The sequence below is a fragment of the Macaca fascicularis genome, chromosome 2 (assembly GCF_037993035.2).
Source record: "Macaca fascicularis isolate 582-1 chromosome 2, T2T-MFA8v1.1".
NCBI classification, from domain to species: domain Eukaryota; kingdom Metazoa; phylum Chordata; class Mammalia; order Primates; family Cercopithecidae; genus Macaca; species Macaca fascicularis.
In genome coordinates this window covers 63,330,976-63,348,447 of record NC_088376.1, presented here as the reverse complement: position 1 = coordinate 63,348,447, position 17,472 = coordinate 63,330,976, and the positions used below count along the sequence as shown (strand labels likewise).

The following is a 17,472-nucleotide window of genomic DNA, read 5'->3' as shown; positions in this document are numbered from 1 at the left end:
TAGCCACCTTTTCTCAAGAGACATTTGGGACTACTATGTCTTACCTTACATCCCTGTTTACCTCAGTCTCCACATTCAAGACTCTTAATTCCCTGTATTAGTTTGTTATTAGGATTAGCTGTTGATGACAGTAACTTAAATATGATGCAACTATTCTCTGTCACTTAAAACTTTGATGGTACAGGATTGATGTGATTTTCCACAAGGTCAGGAATCTTGGCTCTTTTTTATCTTGCTGTGTTATACATGGCCTTGATGGCATGGCATGGGGAGTGTCACTCTTTCAAGTTTTTATTTCAATTATGCTGTGATTTTATATAACTTTTTTTTTTTTTTTTTTTTTTTTTTTTATTTGAGACAGAGTCTTGCTCTGTCGCCCAGGCTAGAGTGCAGTGGTGCAATCTCGGCTCACTGCAACCTCCACCTCCTGGGCTCCAGCGATTCTCCTGCCTCAGCCTCCTGAGTAGCTGGGATTACAGGTGCCTGCCACCACGCCCGGCTAATTTTTTGTATTTTTAGTAGAGATGAGGTTTCACCATGTTAGCTAGGATGGTCTCGATCTCCTGACCTTGTGATCCACCTGCCTCAGCCTCTCAAAATGCTGGGATTACAAGCGTGAGCCACTGTGCCCAGCAATTTTATATAACGTTTATAAGAAGTAATGAAATGGGTTCCTTAGATAACTCACTGTGAAATTAGGCAACATGAACTTAGGTACTATTACTGTTGGGCTGTGTATCTGATGCAGGGCAGGCAAGCTCCAAAACGGGCTTAGCCCAGGAGTGTTCTTGGCGTGGCCCAAGAAAGAATTCAAGGGCAAGCTCGTGGTGTTATAGCAACTTTTATTGAAGCAATAGTGTACAGCAGCAGCAGAGGTACTGTTCCTTGTGGAGCAGGGCTACCCCATAGGCATTGTGCCCAGAGGAGCAGCTCAAAGGCACTTCTGCAGTCATATTTGTGCCCACTTTTAACTATATGCAAATTAAGAAGTGAGCTGTGCAGAAATTTCTGGAAAAACAGGTAACTTCCTGGTGTTACCATGGCAGTGGTAAACTGATACGGCACACTGATAGGCATGTCTTACAGAGAGGTGCTTTCACCCCTTCTGTGTTTTAGCCAGTACCCAATCTGGTCCTGTTTCTGAGCCCTGCCTCTGGAGTTGAGTCCTGTCTCTTACCTCATTTCTACCCCTCACAGAATATAAAATCCAGATTGGGCCAGTAGGTTGATGATATTATAATAGCCACTGTTGGTTTCAGTATTATTAATGCCTTGGGTGGCCACACCTAGTTTCAAGGGCAGCTAGGAAACATAGTGTTTGTTCTAGGTGGCCAGATGTACAGCGAAACTTCAGATTCCTATACCACAGAAGCAGGGATGAAGGCATATTGCACGATAGCCAGCTGTTTCTACCATCTCCAACCATCTATCTTAAACCATTAGTTCTTCACCATCTAAATTTTTTTAGACCTCACAGTGTGTCATTAGCCAAATCAGTGTCCTTAGCTTTTATTCTGAATGATCCCTTTACTCTCAAAGTCTAACCTAAATCTGGTTGTTTCCTAAGGAAACTGCTTTTCTTTTTTTTTTTTTTTTGAGACAGAGTTTCACTCTTGTTGCCCAGGCTGGAGTGCAATGGTGAGATCTCGGCTCACCACAACCTCCACCTTCCGGGTTCGAGCAATTCTCCTGCCTCAGCCTCCCGAGTAGCTGGGATTACAGGCATGCACCACCATACCCGGCTAATTTTGTATTTTTAGTAGAGACAGGGTTTCTGCATGTTTGTCAGACTGGTCTCGAACTCACGACCTCAGGTGAGATCCGCCTGCCTCGGTCTCCCAAAGTGCTGGGATTACAGGCATGAGCCACCATGCCCATTGCTGGAAACTGCTTTTCTTACAGATCTCTCAAGTAGAAGCTATTTTGCCTCCCAAACTCCCATACGTCAGAGTCTTATCTCTTATTACTGTATCTGGACACTTGATTCTCTTTCTCCTTCCTCTCTAAAATCTCCTAGTCCCTTTGAAACAAGTCCTACCAGATTGAACCATTCTCTGCTGTGCTTTTATGCGGTCATCTGCATAGCTCTTTGCTCTTCCCTCATTCAATGAATATTTTAGCATCTGGCTAATTGTCCTTATCTCTACTACTCTCCTTGTCATTATCTTCAGCGATTTAAAATGTCCACAAATAAATCCCTGGCCTGTCAGTTCCTTGACCTCAGCCACCCACTTTAACAGTCATAACCCATCTTATTGTTACCAATATCTATACTGGCTCTAAAATCTGTTTTAAGTATCCCATTGTCTATCTCCACTTGTTTTTGCTAGTTAACTTCTTCTGGAATCTTAATGCTAACAATTCTAAAGACTCAGTAAGATTTCCAGGCCATTGAATCTACCACTTTTTCATGGTATCTTTGGCAATTTCATCTTATTCCATGGCTTTGAATATGATGTTTTTGCCGACAACCCTCAAGTTGATATCTAATTGATATATGCAACTCCAACTTCCCACTTGACTCCAGACTTAACTATATTATATCTCATTTCTCTTTAACTTTTCCATTGGGTTGTCTAATAGAAACCTTGTACTTAACATATCCAAGACAGAATGTTTGATATCACCCTTTCCAACCTGTTTCTCAGTCTTCCTCATTTCAATAAATGGCAACTCCATTCTACCTATTGAAACTTTATAGTCATTTTTTACTACTGTTTTTCTTTTTAATTTTTTGAGACTGAGTCTTGCTCTGATGCCCAGGCTGGAGTGCAGTAGTGCGATCTCGGCTCACTGCAACCTCCACCTCCCGGGTTGAAGCAATTCTCCTGCCTCAGCCTCCTGAGTAGCTGGGATTACAGACATGCGCCACCACGCCCAGCTAATTTCTGTATTTTTAGTAGAGACAGGATTTCACCATGTTGGCCAGGCTGTTCTCGAACTCCTCACCTCATGATACGCCCACTTCTGCCTCCCAGAGTGTTGGGATTACAGGCGTGAGCCACTGGGCCTGGCCACTACTGTTTTTCTTAAACTCAATTCACCAGCAAATCTTCTGGAATCTTTCCTCAAAATATATTTAGCATATGACTGCTTCATGCTGCTTATACTATTGCCTTGCTTGTCCTTCTTTATCTAAGTCACTTTCATTTCTCTTCTGGATTATTGAAATCCCAACTGGTCTTCTGCATCCAGTCTTATTCATTTTCCCTCTGGATAGGCTCTTTATTGTATACCATCCATCGCATCCATTTAAAATGTAAGTCAGTTCATATTGCTTATTTGCTCATAACCTCTCCACTGGCTTCTTGGTTCATTCAGAAGAAAAACTAAAGCTTTTATTATGACTTTCCAAGGCCCTGCATGTTGTGTCCCACCCTCTCCTTCCCTAATTTCCTGCCAGTCCCTCACTCATTTTATTTTAGGCATACTGGCCTTCATATTCTGACTTAACTTTAAAAGAATTACTGGCTGGTGTATTTAGAATAGTTTGTAGGGGTAAATGTAGGAATAGGAAGATCAATTTTGAGGCCACTGCAATAATCGAGGCAGGGGATGGTGGTGGCTTTGGATTATGATGGAGGTGCTGAGAAGTGACCAGATTTGCTGTGTATTTTAGTGGTTGGACTCAGATTTTGTTGCACATTTTTTCCTCTCAAGCCTCATAAATGTTGACCCATACTGGACCAAAAACAACTTATACTTGATTTTTAGTAGCAAAGACATAGTTGCTGCTACTTGCTCCCTATGTAAAGTTGCAAAGTTACCTATACCCTCAAAATTGTCTTTCTATTATCTAAACCCAGCCCCTGCCCCAATACCACTGGTTAGTCAGATCCTCGTGATCAGTCCCTTTAGGCAGATAAAAACACCTCAATGCAGCATTCAGGCAGTTCTGCACTTCCCCAAATTGGCTATGTTTTAACATTACTTTTCTTTTATTCCCTTATTCAATCCCACATGAAAGTGCACATGTCATTCATACAGATGGACTCAGATAAATGGAATGTGTGAGGATGATCGTTAAGGGAGAACCTTCTCAGTGTTAGAATGCCATCGTCTTACTTTCTCTGATTCCTTGGCATGATGTTTCTGAATGGTTAGTGATTCCTTTCTTATAAAAACCATACTGCTTCTACTATTTATAGAGGATTATTATTTATTCTCGTGAGGAATTATCGTAATTATTAGGGATTTCGGCAGTTTTAGGTTTTCTGATGTAGAATCCATCATGTCTTTTAAGTTTCTGATTTTAATAGTATATTCAGTTTTTATGTGTATTTTGTTATCTATTGTGTTTTCATTTCCAGAAGCAAATATTTATCCGCCTTTCTTCTTTTAAAATCCTTATAAGCTGATTAAATTTCAATTATCGTGAAAAAGCAGCATTTCATAAAATGTTATTAGTCTTTTTTCCCCTGTCTAATCAGAGGGGACCTGATGGAAGAGGGAATTTGGAGGAAGGTGGAGAACTCCTAAAGACCAAAAAAGTGAACCTAGGAAGTGTTCCTAGGAGACATTGTATTTTAGCTCTGGCTGTGCTACACATAGTTTCATACTTTTGATATTCCACAGAAATCACCTTAAGAGAACTGGAAGAGAAAGAAGTGAAAAGAGTACTTTGAAATACAGCTTTATTTAGCACCTTGCTGGTCTAAAGGTTCTTGGATTCATGAGAATGAGAAATTATCTAAGGGAGGCCTACTGAATTCTCATCTATAGTCAGTACCTCCTTTGATGTAGTTAGCAGTAATTTTCAACTTAGTAAAGAGGATTTTTTCCCTTTAATTACACTTTCATTTGATTTATATTTGCCTATTTAGGTTAGTGATGCTACTCAGAAAGAATTCTGTAAATGTAAATCATACTCAGACAATTTAGCATTTTCTTGATTTCTAGCTTTTTTTTGTGTACGACAACTATATTCATAGCAATGATTTGTGTCTTCTGATGATATGGCTATTTGGGGAATGTTATTCTTCTTTTCCTAAGTTTTTATTTGGCAATTACACTGTGATTTTTACATAACTTTTATAAGCAGTTTATTACCTCTTCCTTAAATAAGTCACCTATTTTTCACATTGTCACTGTAGTAACCGTAACTGTTGGGCAGTGTATCTGCCCCACTGCAGAATGTCAACCCCAGATTGGGCCACTAGATTTATGATGTTGTATTTTTCCACATGGATTCTAGAATTGTAGCTGAGCCAGTCAGACCTTGGATATTTATATCCAGTAGACAAGACCAAAATTGATTTGCAATTGAAGAGTTCCCAATTTGTGGAATTTTTTGATATGATCACAGGACATGGAAATTCTTTACCTGACCAGATTTACCTAGTGCTGTTCTGCGTAGGACTGTCTCAGGCAGGTTTAGAGGACTCCTGGGGTTCAGCCCAAGGCTCTCCATCATCCCTTGGTAGGATTGGCACACCAACTAGTTTTCTTTTTCTTTCCATGTACTTGATGTCAGAAGGACTGAAGGTGCTCCTTGCGGTGCAATGATGTTTTGTTTGCTTTTTGTGTGTGTACATATACATTTGTTTTTAATGCTGACTTTATATTTTCTCTCCTTTTATTTTTGCAGTAAATACAATCAAGTGGCATCTTAAATTTTTGCTGGAAGTGGAGTCATGAGACTGAAGATAACTCTTTTAAAAGAACCAAAGCATATCCTTTTAATGGTTGTAAATCTTATGGATTTTCTTAATTATAGTATTGTTAAAAGTTTCTCTATTTTATATTCTAGTTGAAGAATAGATGTTTTTTTAATTTCTTTAGTAGCTGTTTATCTAAATTGTTTTAAAATATTTAAGATCATGTGTTTTAGGTAATTCTCCAAAGTGAACCATTTGCTATAAATCTTACTTTCAAATTCTTATTGACATTTTTCTTATTTTACTTAAGTACTATACTTAAATACTTAAAAACCGGTTTTTGTTTACTTTAGTAGGGTCTTAAAAAGAAGCTTTTTTTGTTTTGTTTTTTTAGACGGAGTCTCACTTTGTTGCCCAAGCTCGAGTACAGTGGTGCAATCTCAGCTCACTGCAACCTCTACCTCCTGGGTTCAAGTGATTCTTCTGCCTCAGCCTCATGAGCAGCTCGGACTACAGGCACCCGCCAACATGCCTGGCTAATTTTTGTATTATTAGTAGAGATGGTGTTTCACCATGTTGGCCAGGCTGGTCTCGAACTCTCGACCTCAGGTGATCCACCTGCCCCGGCCTCCCAAAGTGCTGGGAATACAGGCATGAGCCACCATGCCTGGCCAAAATGAAGCTTTTGTAAAACCAAATAGTTTCTTTGCTAGTGTGATCTAGCATGTATTCATTCTGCCATGCTCTATTTCTTTACATTCATGATAAGGTAAAGGACAAGTTGGGGAAATCTGAGCAGTCAGATCCTCATTATTTCACATGAGAAGGTGGCAATTAGTAATATTTTCTCAAACACATGACCCTATATTTTGTCAGCAAGAGTCCCCAGTTATGTGTCAAGGAATTATGACAGGCCCCAGTATCATCATTCTTAGACATTGAGACTAATTCTACTCAAAGCATCCTTTGTAGACTTCATTGCAGGTCTGTGAAAGAATAGATAAAGAAATTGAAAGTAAGGGCTGAGAAATTTTTGTAGCAATTTGACATTGTTATAATGTCCAAATTTTCTAATATTTCATTTTTATTATATCTTACAAAATATCTATCTGCAATGGATTCAAAATAAAGAAAAATCTGGTCCTCCATCAGAACTAGGAAAACACTGATTTAAACATTTGGTCAGACATTTTAAATTGATAGGTGTTTTCATTTATATTATCTTGTCTGCTTATTTAACTATTAAGTGAAGACGTAATTATTTTTATTCCTACTTAAGTCATTTTTACTGTCTTTTCAAAAAAGTGTGCTTTCAAGAGTTCATGCCATACACAATTGTATAGATTTTGACCATGTCTACTGTCTGCTTTCAGACCAAGAAATAACAATGTTTTTAGACTTTCTTGATCTGGCAGTCTTCTCATTTCTCCCATAGTTTTAGTTGACCTATTAGTTTGAAGATAATGCCATGGACATCTAGCATGTACTTACAGCAATTTATATAAGGATAAGCTAATGATATTTGGTTTGCGATGTGTGCATATTTGTTTGTGTGAGTTTTCTTCCTTTCTAGGTTTTACCTAAGCTACTCCCATTTTAGTTTTACCTAACATTCTTTAGGCGACAGCAGTGATAATACAACAGTTTTTTCAGGAATGATCTAGTGTCCTTTTGTTTAGCTTGTGTTTTGAGTTTTGAGTATTGTGGTATCTCTTTATTACCTTTTTGTGCAGACTCTTAAGATCTTTCTATAATCTGTCTTTATTTTTTTTGGTTTCTGCTTAATCTATCATATTTTGAAGTATTAAAAAATCTTGGAACATACTAGAATAATTAGGCACATTGTCTCTGTTTCCTTTATCATATTATTGCTCAGATAAGACAGTAAAAGTATTGGTGAGAAATGAAGGAAATAAAAGGATTATATCATAACAGTAAGAACAAACAACTCAACCAGGAATAATCTGGCAGTATAGAAATCCAGATGTAGCAAGAGAAAACATCCTTTGTAAATAACAAACTGAAATGCCTTGTGGGTACACAATTCTGCTAGGGTAAGTACCCTGTCCTGACGGAGGAAGTGAGGGCTACTTGAGCATCTCAACTTACATAGAAATTCTTCTGATAAGTTAGAGCTAAAAAAAATGGGTTAAATAAAGTAAAAATTTTAGGGATCATATCTCATCCAGCACTATGCATCTTTTAAGTGAGGTAAATTATAATTGAATTATTTCCTAATTTTAATGTAGGAAAGTTTGCTATTGTCAATTAAAAATAAATGAAGAAATAAAATGAAAAATTTAAAAAAAGTTTGGTGAGATTTTAGTTTCAGCTGTTAAACCATAGGTTCTTTCCTAGGTGAATTGTTATGATAATATGTGATTTAAAAGGATAGCCTACTGTTAGATTTCAGTCTTCTTTTGACACTTGATTATTTTTTCCTTAGCAAAAGAATGCATGCTTATTTTAATAACTTAAATGATACAGATATATATAAAGAAAAAAAGTATAGTTCCCTTTGCTCCCTACCTATCCCCCAACAGTTCAGTGTAGATTCTTTGATACCTTTTGATCTACTAGGTTTCTTTTGTGTACCTTTTGGCTTTGTTTATGGAATATTGTGTAACACAAGTTTTAAATTTTCATGTGGTCAGATCTTTTCTCCCCCTCCTTTTGGCATCTGGATTTCTTTCTTGCTTTCCATTCTTACAACTGTTTTAATAGATGCTTATTTTCTTTTATATAGAAAAAAATTCTAGTCATAAAATGGAAAATACATTTAGAAGCTTGAAAACATTTGACCCTATTTTACTTACACCTTAAAATCTGCATCTGTGAATTACACTTTACTTACACCTTATAATCTGCATCTGTGAATTAAGATTTAAGACTTTTGTTATGTTTTATGTCTCCTTAACATGGTGACACATCAAGAATTAGTAAGCTGTGTGGGCTGGACTACTGCTGAAGAGCTGTATTCATGTAGCGATGATCACCAGATAGTGAAGTGGAACTTGTTAACCAGTGAAACAACTCAAATAGTAAAGCTTCCTGATGATATTTACCCTATCGATTTTCACTGGTTTCCAAAAAGTTTGGGTGTAAAGAAACAAACTCAGGCAGAAAGCTTTGTCCTCACAAGTTCTGATGGTAAGTTTTAAATAAACATTATATACTCACTATTGTATTTAAAAGACTTAATAGTATGATTTATGCTTTGAGTTGTTTTACAAAACTGGTATTTGTGGATCTGCATATTTTTATCCACACATTGTATTTCTTTTCTGAATAGTCACTTGGTTTGTGTATGGGCTATGAAATTATTGTCATGGAAGAAAGTTAATTTAACTGGCATATACCAGGATTGAATATGGGCCTTTGGCATTATTATATATATATATTTTTAGAGACCAGGGTCTCACTCTGTTGCCCAGGCCAGAGTGCAGTGGTGTAATCATAGCTCACTGTAGCTTCAAACTCCTGGGCTAACACAATCTTCCTGCCTCAGCCTCGTGAGTAGCTGGGACTACAGGCACATACTATTACATCTGGTTAATTAAAACTTTTTTTTTGTAGAGACAGGGTCTCATCTTGTTGCCCAGGCTAGTCTTGTACTCCTGGCCTCAAGCATTCCTCCTGCCTTGGCCTCCCAAAGTGCTGGGATTACAGGTATGAGCCACCATGCCCAGCTGGCTTTACTTTTTTAGTACTCTTATGAGTTGAGTTAAGCTGTTCTCATAGTTTTAGTTTCTAAATTCTTCAAATTTAACTTAATATAACCACACTGAAAAGATATACATATTCATTTAGTAAGGTATCTGTTAAAATATATACTTTATTTTTCAGTACATGTTAATTTTCAGTTACAGAGTTGAAGAGTTTTATAATTTGACCGCAGCTTTCTTATTGGTGAATAGAAAGTATGATTTTTTTTTCACTTTTTAAGGGTATGTTTTTATATTTGTTTTCTTAGAAGTACATGAACTGTTTTCATCTGTGTTATACTTTACCTGCTGTTTCAATTAGGAGTACATTCATTGAAAGTAACAGAAACTTACTAGGCTAACTTAAGCACAAATGGCGTATTTTGGTTCACCTAGCTGTAGGGGTGGATCAAGCACTAGTTGCATCAGGTCCCTGTTCTCACCATCTCTTGGGTAGGCTCTTTGCACATGGTGAACATGGTGGTGAGCATGACGGTGGCCAGTAGCCCAAGGCTCATCATACTTCATAAGACTGCTTCTTCCTCAGTATCTAGTGCAGGCAGCTTGCAGAGGGACCCTAAATGAGCTTGGGTCATATGCCCATCACTGAGTCAATCAGTTTAGTCAAGAGAAATGGACTTTGGGAGGCTAAGGTGGGTGCATCATTTGAGGTCAGGAGTTCGAGACCAGCCTGAGCAACATGATAAAACCCTGTCTGTACTGAAATACAAAAAAATTTTAGGCAGGCATAGTGGCACATGCCTATAGTCCCAGCTACTCTGGAGGCTGAGGTAGGAGAATTGCTTGAACCTGGAAGGCAGAGGTTGCAGTGAGCCGAGATTTTGCCATTGCACTCCATCCTGGGTGACAGAGCGAGACTCTGTCTCAAAAAAAAAAAAAAAAAAGACAATGGGACACTGATTGAGCATATCCAGCCTCAGGCCATCCACATGCAAAGGGAAAGAGAAAGAGAAGAGAAGAGGGCTTTTGTAACCTGAAGATGGAAAGGATGTTAGGCCAAACAATAATATCAGATTACACCTCATTTACCGAGAGACTTGTGGTAGTTTTTTAAAACTTTGTTTTTCAGAAACTTGATTAAATGAGATACATGTGTAAAATCACTTTGTAGAGTGCCTGGTGCTTAGAAGATTGACCCTGAACCACAGCTAGAATTTAATTTACCTCAGATGATAAAGGGAACATTTGACGTAAACAATTTTGATTTAATTTTGCATTTACAGAAAAGTTTTAAGAATCATACAAACAATTCCTGCAGGTCCTTTATCCAGATTAACTAGTTTAACATTTTGTCCCTTATACATTGGGACAAAGTATTGGCTCTGTTTCTTTTTATACAAACCTCCCTCCCCCTCAACATACACCCTTTTCCTGAAAGATGTGAGAGCAATTTGTAGACATGTACTTTTAACCATAAATACTTCAATGCATTTCCTAAGAATAAGAAGTTTCTGTTACATTGCCACAATTTGTTGATAAAAATCAGGACATTTAACATTGATGCAATACTATTATCTAATCTATAGTTTATATTTAAATTTTAACAATCATTCTAATTTTCCATAGAAATTTATTTTTGCTGGTACGGAATAACATATTGCTTTTGTTGTGTCTCTTTAGCTTCCTTTAATCTGGAACAACTTTTCAGTCTTTTATGATCTTGACAATGTTGAAGAATATATGCCTGTTATTTTATAGTTCTTCAATTTGTTTTTGTCTGATGTTTCCTCATGATTAGATTCAATTTATATGTCCTTAGCAGGAATACTTGGGGCATCAGATTAGGAGATTAATGATGTTGGTTTGACCCATTATTGGTGATGTTAACCTTAATTATAAGTTAAAAAGTTCATGTTCATTAAGTTAATTCTGTAAAGTTACTATTTATTCCTCTTAATAATTTGTGAAAAGATACTTTGAGACTATGTAAAAATATTCTCTTCCTCATCAAACTTCCTCCCACTCTCTTAACGTCTATTGATGACTCTTGGCTGAATCATTTATTACTAAGATGGTTTGCCAAATGCTAATTTTTCCAACTCCATAATTCCTTCCATATTGATTAGTTGGTATTCTACTCCAAGGAAGAGGTTCCTGTCCCATGCCCATATATTTGTTTTTTTTTTGGGGGGGGGTCAGATTACACTTGTGGATTCTCATTTTATTTCATAAATATATTATTATCATTTTTAGATTTTGATGTTGAAAGTGCCCCAGATTTGGCCAGTGACAGCCCCATCAGGCCAGCCACAGTGATTTTTTTTTTTTTAATTTTATATGTGTCCTCATCATTTTTTGAGCACTTCCTTGCTGGCACAAGATGTTCCAGGCTTATCTTGTACTTTCTTAGTCCCAGCCCCCAAATCAGCCATTTTCCACAGAGACCTGTTCTTTTTCTGGTGGTTAATGGTATTTAAAAAAACAAGATAACAGTGCTAGCTGTGCTCATTCCAATGGGGTGTATTTGCTTCAAGGCCCTTTCAATGGACAGAGCTAAGAACTGTGAATATAAAACCTTGAAACAAGTAACATTAAATAGACATATGTATACAGTGCTATGATAAATCAGAGGGACATAAAACTCTGCTGTGATGTGGCCAAGGGAAGGTCAAGAGAAATGTCAAGAAAGTCTTGTATTTAAGCACAGTTTTGCAGTCTTTACTTTTTTTTTTTTTTTTTAATAGACTATAAAAAAGCTGGAAAAGGTATAAAGGAGAGGAACCAAAATAGTAAAATGGATAAAATACTTGCCTTATATAATTTTATACTGTATCAGGAAACAGGTAGACAAAAGCAAGCCACTTAATTGCAGAAGTTTGTACATATATTGGCAAAAAGTAAAAACACTGTAACTTTAAAGGACATAAGCTAATTATATAAGAGATGTCAGAGAGACAAGTCAACAGTACAAAGAATAAGTGATACAAGAAGCCAAGAAAGGATCATTTGGTTTCTGAATGATCATTCAGTCTAGTAATATACAGCTGGTAATTTAAAACACTTTCTCATCCATAGGTGTGGCATATTTATTGGCACATTGTTTCTGAAGCATAGACATATACCCAGACCATAGGTATTTAAATTATGTTAACTAAATCAAAAGGTTTATGAATTTGAATTTTTCCCTATTTTGAACATATATAATTATTTTGAACCAAGTAAGCATATGCATTTTCAATTTATTTTAAAATATTTAAATAGTTTTGTTTTTGTGCCTATTTTCCAATAGATTTATGTGTGAGATTAAGAATAATTATATTGTTAATATTTGCCTTTATGCCTCTAGTGCCTGTTACTTAGTCTAGTAGTAGGTGCTTTGTTGATTGAATAAATAAAATAGATTTTTCAAATGTAATTTCTTTTAGGTAAATTTCATCTGATTTCCAAATTAGGAAGAGTAGAAAAAAGTATAGAAGCTCACTGTGGAGCAGTACTTGCAGGAAGATGGAATTATGAAGGAACAGCATTAGTTACAGGTAAGTTGTCTGTTAAAATGACTTTTGAAATGAATATTTTAAAGAAAAATTTCCAAAGAAACAGAATATTTTCATTTAGCAATAATGTCTAATAGCATTGTCTGATAGCAAATAATTGGCATAGTGTTGTTCTACACTGCTATATAAATGTTATAATTCAGAATGTTATATTAATCATTTTCTTATGTGACCTTTGGAGACTGTTCTGTCAAAGAAGGCTTTTGGAATGGTCAAATATGGGATAAATAAAAGTTGTAATTCTTTAAAATTTGAAAATTCCAAATATTCTCATTTAACTGACCGTTATCCCCATTCTGTCTCTTTCCCGTCCCCTGCCCTACTCTAAGGATTCTTAACTTCACCTATTACATTAGTTATATATTGCTTATAACAAATTAATCGTTAGTGACTTAAAATAATAAGCATATAGTACCTGATAGTTTCCGTGGGTCAGGGAACAGTTTAGGTGGGTGGTTCTGTCTCACTCAGAGCCTGTCATGAGGTTCTGGTCAAATTGTTGGATGGGGCGGCAGTCATATGAAGGCTTGTCTGGGGCTGGAGGATCCACTTCCAAGATGTCTTACTCACATGGTTGTTGGCAGGAGGCCCTAGTTCTTCTCTGGCTTTGGAAGGAGACCTTAATTAATTCCTTGCCACACAGGCATTTCCATAGGGCTGCTTAAGTGTTTTTACAACATGACAGCTGGTGTCTCCCAGTGATCCAAAAGAGAGCCAGGTAGAAGCTACTATATCTTTTGTAGTGCATCCTCAGACATTATACTCTCTTTCAGTTATATTCTGTTAACTTAGCAAGTAACTAAGTACAGCCCACACTGGAAGAGAGGGAAATTAAACTGTGCCACTTGAAGGGAAGAATAACAAAGAACTTGAGGATGTATTTTAAAACCACCATGCCTATACTCTGGGCCTTCTCTAGGACTTTCCTCAGTGAACTGGCACTTCTCTTACTTGTATCTTTAACATCTTTTCCAATGGTTTCTTTATCAGCATGTAAATATGTTCAGATGTCACCCATCTTAAAAATTAAGAAGAAATAGAAATCCCTCTCTTAACAAACAACTCTCTCTACCTGCAGCTATTTTCTTTCTCCCTTTTTCAGCCAAGCTGTTCAAAAGAGTAGTCTATTACCTCACTTCATTCAGTCCCCAGCTCATTGGAATTTGGCTGCAGCTCTGCTTATTACACTGGAAACACTTTTCTTGGAATTCTAAGATGGAGATTGCAGTGACAAAGGAAACATTATTTGCGTAATATAAGTCTTCTAAGATTGAAGGAAATAAAAATTTTAGTCATGAAAGTTAAGCTACTTTGATAAAATCATTTCAAAGTAATTTCTATTTAATGATACAGTTATAAAGTACTCTGCCATTTAATTAAACTGTATCTGAATTTTAAATATGCAGTAATACTCCATGATTTGAGGAAGCCTAGAAAAAAAAGAATATGCAGTAGTATAGATACTGTTAATTTTTATATGCAAATTTAATGTTTAAATTTATTTCCTATAGGTAAAAATACTGATTAAATTTTTTTTCCCTGTATAGTTGGAGAAGATGGGCAAATAAAAATTTGGTCAAAGACTGGGATGCTTAGATCTACTTTAGCTCAGCAAGGTATGTTTTACAATTGACAATTTCATTTTTGCAAATTATACAATACAAAAATGCCTTAAAGTTTTGTTTTAGAAAAAATCTAATATGGTGGTTGAGACTGACTTTGGTTGAGTTCAAAATCTGTAATCTCTTATTTTTTACACTTTTTTGTCTTGCTTTGCTTGGTACCTGATGTACCATGGTAACGCTATTATTTCAAGCCAAGAACTATAAGAAATACTCAAGGGCTTCTTCTTTATGTTAGTGAATCTCTATAAAGGCAGTTATAAGCTAAATATTTTCAAAAAATAATTGTGAAACGTTTGAAGCATTTCTTATATAGAATGGAATTGGCTGTCTAGTTTAGTAAATCATAGTACGAAAAGACATTGAGTATCTCCTTACTTAAAAACCCCCAATAACTCTTCATAATATTAACACCCCTTCCAAATTAAGTTGTATGTTTGATTTCTATACTAATGGAGGGGAACAGACACACTAAGAATCTGAAATTTGGTAAACCACACTATTTAGAGTAGCATCTTAATTTTTTATGTTAATAGAAAGGAGTGGCCATAAAATCAATCCAGTGGTCCTTCCTGTTAGAAGTTAGATTACATACGATTTTTTTCTGTGTAACAGATTAATTTTCTTAGTTAGATTTTACATAGGAATTGTAAGCAGTTTTAATGTTTACCTGAGCGTGTATCAGCTGATCTTCAGGTTGCCAAAAAACTTGAGGACTATTCCTCAGAACTATTTGATAAAGTCATATTATGAAACATTTTCAATAACTGACTTCCAAAAATTTCCAAATTTTATTTTAAAAATCACGTTTACTTTTAGGATAAGGTTCAAATCACTTGCATTTCTTTAGCTATATATTAACTGAATGTTAGCAAAGGTAACCAGAAATACTAGGTAGTATTTCTTTTCTGAGCTTAAATGTTTGCTACAGATAATCTCAAGGTAGAATATTTATTTATGAGTAGAAAATTCAGAGTTCATAGAAGTAGCCATGGGTAAATTTCAGTTAACAGCAAAAGTCAACTTATTGTTACTTTAGTAATATATGTACCTTTAGAACATAAATCTTACTTTAATCTTCTAGTAGGCAGATGGATTTACCTTTGGCTTCATAGATTTTTCTTTTAAGGCTAATTATTTGACATTCTCAATTTGTGATGAATGACTTACGAGTAATTGACAGAATTCTTCCAGAGATCACTGGCTCTTGGAAGAACTACAGGAATTTCAGCTACTGCTACTGCTGAGACAGTGTGCAGCAGCTGAAATGCTATATCCATTTTTCTTTTCTCTTTCTCCTGTCAATTTGTTGCCTATAGATGACACAGATCTTCAGAGAAATTCTAAAAGCCAATGCCACTATCCACCATAGAAGATTTTTCCTTCCTCCCTCCCTCCCTCCCTCCCTCCCTTCCTTCCCTCCTTCCTTCCTTCCTTTCTTTTTTGACAGGGTCTTTGTCTGTAACCCGACTGGAGTACAGTGGCACAATCTTGGCTCCCTGTAACCTACTCCTCCCGGGCTCAATCGGTCTTGCCACCTTGGCTTCCCAAGTTGCTGGGAGTACATGTGTGTGCCACCACACCTGGCTAATTTGCTGTATATATAGATATTTTTTCTGGTAGAGACGAGATTTTGCCATGTTCCCGGGCTGGACTTGAACTCCTGGGCTCAAGTGATCCTCCTGCTTCAGCCTCCCAAAGTGTTGGGATTACAGGTGTGAGCCACTGTGCGAGTCTGAAGATTTGAATTCTTTCCCGAGACCCTTCACCAGTGCCCTCCCAGTGCTGCTTCCACTTCCTTCAATTTTTCTGTTACCTCCTTCCCATTTACTACCTGTGGATTCACCATTTCAGATGTTCTAGAGTCTAAAATGGAAACTTGGAATAAGTTGTTTAATACAAACATTGTTAATTGTTTAGTCTAGGTCAGGGGTCCCCAACCCTTGGGCCACAGACCAGTAGCTGTCTGTTGTGTGTTAGCTGGGCATTACAGCAGGAGATGAGCGGTAGGTGGGCGAGCAAGTAAAGCTTTATCTATATTTACAGCTGCTCCCCATCACTTCCATTACTGCCTGAGCTCCACCTCCTGTCACATCAGTGGTGACATTAGATTCTCATAGAAGTGCAAATCCTATTGCGAACTGTGCATATGAGGGATCTGGGTTGTTCACTCCTTACGAGAATCTGATGCCTGATGATCTGTCACTGTCTCCCATCACCCCGAGATGGGACCATCTAGTTGCAGGAAAACAAGTTCAGGGCTCCCACTGATTCTACATTATGGTGAGTTGTATAATTATTTAATTATATATTACAATGTAAAAATAGAAATAAAGTGCACAATAAATATGATGCCCTTGAATCATCCTGAACCATCCCCCACCTGGTCCATGGAAAAATTGTCTTCCACAAAACCAGTTCCTGGTGCCAAAAAGGCTGGGGATCACTGTTTTAGGTGATAATAGTGCTGGTAGTTTAGTGCTGTAGTTTTCCTGTATAATGAGTCTGGAACCAAATTGCTACTTATTTTATTCTCATGGAGAAAATGCATTCAGAGTCTTCAGACTTGGAAAGGCTAGTTGGAAGCACATGTTCACAAATGAAGAAAACTGGAGATCACAATTAGATGGCCTCTGAGCTTAATCTGGCCCACCAGCATGGTAGAGGCCCAGTATTAAAAATCAGGACATTTTGGCCAGGCATCGTGGCTCACTCCTGTAATCCCAGCACTTTGGGAGGCCGAGGTGGGTGGATCACTTGAGCTCAGGAATTTGAGACCAGCCTTGGCAGCATGGTGAAACCTCAACTCAACAAAAAATACAAAATTTGCTTCTGCTTTTCATATTATAGTGACGAAGCCATTGCCTAATCCCATGCCATAAAAATTTCACTTATATTTCAGTGCTTACATTCAGGTCTGTGATCCATTTTGAGTTAGTTTTTGTGTGAGGTGTTTATTTTAGAGAGGGATGGTGATGCTCTTCCCCTCACTGCCTTCATAGATGGGTAAACAAGATTTTCTTAAAAACTAAAA

General features: G+C 36.8%; 1 protein-coding gene across 12 annotated transcripts in view; it reads left to right on the top strand.

Annotated features, from left to right (window-relative positions):
* Positions 1–17,472, top strand: part of IFT80 (intraflagellar transport 80) — a 185,640-nt gene that overhangs the window by 63,028 nt on the left and 105,140 nt on the right. For 10 of the 12 annotated variants that reach the window (XR_012430824.1, XM_074031329.1, XM_074031331.1 and 7 more), the window contains 4 exons: positions 5,588–5,672; positions 8,528–8,747; positions 12,688–12,798; positions 14,364–14,432. Coding sequence is in view for 10 of the 12 variants with exons in the window: in XM_074031329.1 (XP_073887430.1) it covers positions 5,634–5,672; positions 8,528–8,747; positions 12,688–12,798; positions 14,364–14,432 (439 nt within the window). In the remaining 2 variants the exon portion in view is untranslated. Of the gene's footprint in view, positions 1–3,972; positions 4,100–5,587; positions 5,673–8,527; positions 8,748–12,687; positions 12,799–14,363; positions 14,433–17,472 lie in introns of those variants that run through there. The other 2 variants (XM_074031327.1, XM_074031335.1) reach the window with 2 other exon arrangements.